We start from the raw sequence: 3,864 nt of genomic DNA, 5'->3' as shown, positions 1-3,864 counted from the left end.
ATCTGAACCTCAAGGAGCATTTCATAATTCATGTCACATCTTTAGTGAAGCTCTTTGAGGAAAAATCTGTCTATTTTCTATGGATAGTAGTGTGCTCCTTTGCATACTTGGTTCCTTGTTCTTGTAGGAGAAGGACCAAAGGTGCATTGGCTCAACCTTTTGATACCTATGATTAACAAGCACACAAAGTCAAGCTAGAGACTTAAAACAAGCTCACTTGGGAGGAAATCTCATGTATATCCATTATATATATATATATATATATTTTTTTATCTTTTTTTTTTAGGTTATTTAATAAGCATGATTGAGGTTTTTTAGGTCAAGTCTTACTTACCATGGCTGATGTGAAGCATTGTGACTCTAGACACTTGCCTTCTCCGCTTCAGCCCATGTCTACAAGTGAAATAAATCTGAGGCCAAGGGTCCTCTACCACCCAATTCAGCCAATAACTTCAAGTAAGTGTCACTCCAACCTTGTATATATTTAGTTTTCATGTTTATTTCTTTCCTTTGGATTTCTTTCTTGAGCTTACTCTCACACAAGGGACTGTGTGAAGTAAGTTTGGGGGAGAGTCTACTATCTCACATCATTTTCTGTTTTGTTTACTTGCCATGAGTCTCATGCATTGCATTGTGAATACTTATTTGCATAGAAAATCCATAAAAATTTGATTTGTTTATGAGTTGTCACATTAATAATCTATAACTCTAATTAAAAAGTCTACACTTGAATATGATTCCTTGTAACTTAGAATATTGAAAAAGTCTAAATAATAAAAAAAGTGATCATACGAGTAACTTATAATAATAATCAGTACAAACTCAAATCAAATAAACTAGTAAGGTAATCGATATCCTCTACTCAACTCATTACCAATATGATCACGTAAACCTTCCATGGTTCTATCACCAGTCGGCTCATATGGAATATGTCCACCATGACCATCACCATCTTCTTCTTCTTCTTCTTCATCTTCCTCTTCATCTCTTTCTTCTTCATCATTATCACCATGAGTATGATATTCTTCTCTTCTCTGCCAATGCACAAAATCATTATCTTCTCGATGTGAATCACGTATGAAGTTGTGTAGAGCCATCGTTGCCGTCACTAGCTTTATCCATTTGATCAAACCATATTTTGGATGCCTACGGTTAAGAATTCTCCATTTTGCTTTCCACACTCCAAATGTCTGCTCAATCACTGATCGCAAGCTTGAATGTCTCCGGTTGAATACCTCTCGAGTGTTCGTTGGTGGTCCTCCTCTGTTGAACTGATCGAGATGATATCGAACTCTACGATACAGACCAAGATACCCTGTTCTTGTGGGATATCCAGCATCAACCAAATAATACTTTCCATTTGGTGGATGTGGAAAAAAAGGCTCATTCCTCGCACAATAAGTTAATACCTTTGTGTCATGGGCTCTACCCGGCACACCCACATAAGCATATATGAACTTCATATCAAAGTTACATAGCAAGGACATTCATGGTTGGCTCCTGTTTTCTTCCCCTGTATGCTTCTGCATTTCGCTTAGGAGGGCGGACTGAGATATGAGTTCCATCCAATGCTCCAATACAGTCTTTAAAAAATAGCCACTATCGATCATCATTTCTCAAAGCAGGACATACTCTTGTGAACTCACCAAGCGTAAGGCTCTTGATCAAATTCCTTACGCTTTCTTTTTGAACCTCCAGCTCTACTTGTTCCTTCTCTTGGTGCTGGCATCTCAGTGTCAACTGAATCAGACTCATCATCCTTCTCTGCATCTACTCTAGAATCTAAGCTAGCTTCTCCTTGCTGAGCACACCATCCTTCTGCTCCAGTTACAGTAACAGCACCAAACTCTGCTTCAAACACATCCATGTTTGGAGGCACTTTGGTCTTATACTTTCTTGCATCTTGCCATTCCTGTTTAAGAAAAAAAAATTTAGTATATTTGAAACATACAGTAGTTTTCAATGTCTAATATTTTTTTCAAGCTAATACTGACATTATTAATTCAATGTCTAATATTTTTCACTCTAAACACCACTCTAAAAGAGAAAACAGGGGATTAAATGCAAAAACAAAATATAAAATATCCAATCATTCAAGCATATTCACAAAAGATATATTAAACAGTCAATGACCACTAATTCATCTCAGCCAAAATCAATTTTAGACAGATCCAAGAGGCATAAGAGTATAAATCTCATTACAAAAACAATAGATGTGAGTAAATTTTTTAAATGCAGAAAGAGAACTCTAATACACTGAAGACTAATAGAAAGATACTTACCGCAATGCGTTGATCCCACCAAGCATCCGACATCTCCAACCTTCCCAAAGAATCATAGACAAGCCCGGTTCTATTGTGGGTAAGCTTCTTGAACTTGACATATGCTTTTCTACTAATATCAACCTTGTTCTTAAACCTGTCCCATATCCATCTCTTACCAAATTTCTCTTCAAACTTATTTACGATGAACTCTCTTCCAGCTAGATTCATGCCACTCCTTGGTCTGTTCCCTTTCTTTTTCTCATCAGCATAAAGAGCAAAGAAATACCTAACTTCTTCATCGGTCCATTTCTAAATAACAAGTCTCATCAATAGACAAACAAGCTAAACTAGCAGAAAAAACTATCACAAAAGATCTAAGAAACTAGAACTGCCTAAAACACTTACGTCATCAGCCATTCTTCTTGTCTTATCTTGTTGTGATTTATGTCCAAACCTGAAAAGATAATACAGACCTAAGTGACCAAACTATAAACAATAAATTTGACTTAAACAAAACGTCACAGACCAAAAAGAACTCAAACCCATGTTTGAAAACATTCGCAGGAACCCAAACCCATAAAACCCATGTCTATAATCGGATTAAAAACAGAGATTTGATAATCAAATACTGGCCATTTTTTAAAGACTGTATTGGAGCATGGGTTTGAGTTCTTGTTCTATTCTAACACAAAATCACACACCAGATCGCCCCATTTTCTGGTAACCACACACTTAGTTTCTCTTGTTCTTGTTCTGATTATACCATAACCCATATCAAGAATCAAAAAACCCAACATCCAACTTAAGTAATCTAAGGGTTCCATTATTCTAACACAAAACGCTAAGAGAGAGAGAGAGAGAGAGAGAGAGAACTGACCTTTAAGAGAGCTAAGGCGTGAGAGATGGAGACGAGAGATCGTGAGAGGTGAAGAGAGGTGTGAGAGATGGAGATGAGAGATCGTGAGAGATGGTGAAGAGAGGTGTGAGAGAGGCGTGAGAGATGGTGAAGGGAGAGAGAGAGAGCTGAGGCCTGAGAGATCGTGAGAGATGGTAAAGAGAGAGAGAGAGAGAGAGAGAGAGAACTGACCTTTAAGAGAGCTAAGGCGTGAGAGATGGAGAAGAGAGATCGTGAGAGGTGAAGAGAGGTGTGAGAGATGGAGATGAGAGATCGTGAGAGATGGTGAAGAGAGGTGTGAGAGAGGCGTGAGAGATGGTGAAGGGAGAGAGAGAGAGCTGAGGCCTGAGAGATCGTGAGAGATGGAAAAGAGAGAGAGAGAGAGAGAGAGAGAGAACTGACCTTTAAGAGAGCTAAGGCGTGAGAGATGGAGACGAGAGATCGTGAGAGGTGAAGAGAGGTGTGAGAGATGGAGATGAGAGATCGTGAGAGATGGTGAAGAGAGGTGTGAGAGAGGCGTGAGAGATGGTGAAGGGAGAGAGAGAGAGCTGAGGCCTGAGAGATCGTGAGAGATGGAAAAGAGAGAGAGAGAGAGAGAGAGAGAGAACTGACCTTTAAGAGAGCTAAGGCGTGAGAGATGGAGACGAGAGATCGTGAGAGGTGAAGAGAGGTGTGAGAGATGGAGATGAGAGATCGTGAGAGATG

General features: G+C 39.1%; 1 protein-coding gene across 2 annotated transcripts; it reads right to left on the bottom strand.

Moving 5' to 3' along the window:
• Positions 1–717: 717 nt before the first annotated feature.
• Positions 718–3,202, bottom strand: LOC106316026. Of its 2 annotated transcripts, XM_013753888.1 has the most exons (5): positions 3,142–3,202; positions 2,670–2,718; positions 2,283–2,573; positions 1,672–1,912; positions 718–1,170 (listed from the first exon to the last, which is right to left on the bottom strand). In XM_013753888.1, the coding sequence occupies exons 2-5, from the start codon at positions 2,679–2,681 to the stop codon at positions 1,127–1,129; spliced, it is 588 nt and encodes a 195-aa protein (XP_013609342.1). In that variant the 5' UTR covers positions 2,682–2,718; positions 3,142–3,202; the 3' UTR covers positions 718–1,126. The 2 variants fall into 2 exon arrangements, with proteins under 2 accessions (XP_013609342.1, XP_013609343.1); XM_013753889.1 differs by lacking the exon at positions 1,672–1,912 and having other exon boundaries at positions 718–1,057; positions 2,307–2,573.
• Positions 3,203–3,864: the final 662 nt, after the last annotated feature.

The sequence above is a fragment of the Brassica oleracea genome, chromosome C9 (genome assembly GCF_000695525.1).
Source record: "Brassica oleracea var. oleracea cultivar TO1000 chromosome C9, BOL, whole genome shotgun sequence".
Taxonomy (NCBI): domain Eukaryota; kingdom Viridiplantae; phylum Streptophyta; class Magnoliopsida; order Brassicales; family Brassicaceae; genus Brassica; species Brassica oleracea.
Note: the sequence above shows the minus strand (reverse complement) of the source record. Positions and strands in the feature narration are given on the sequence as shown.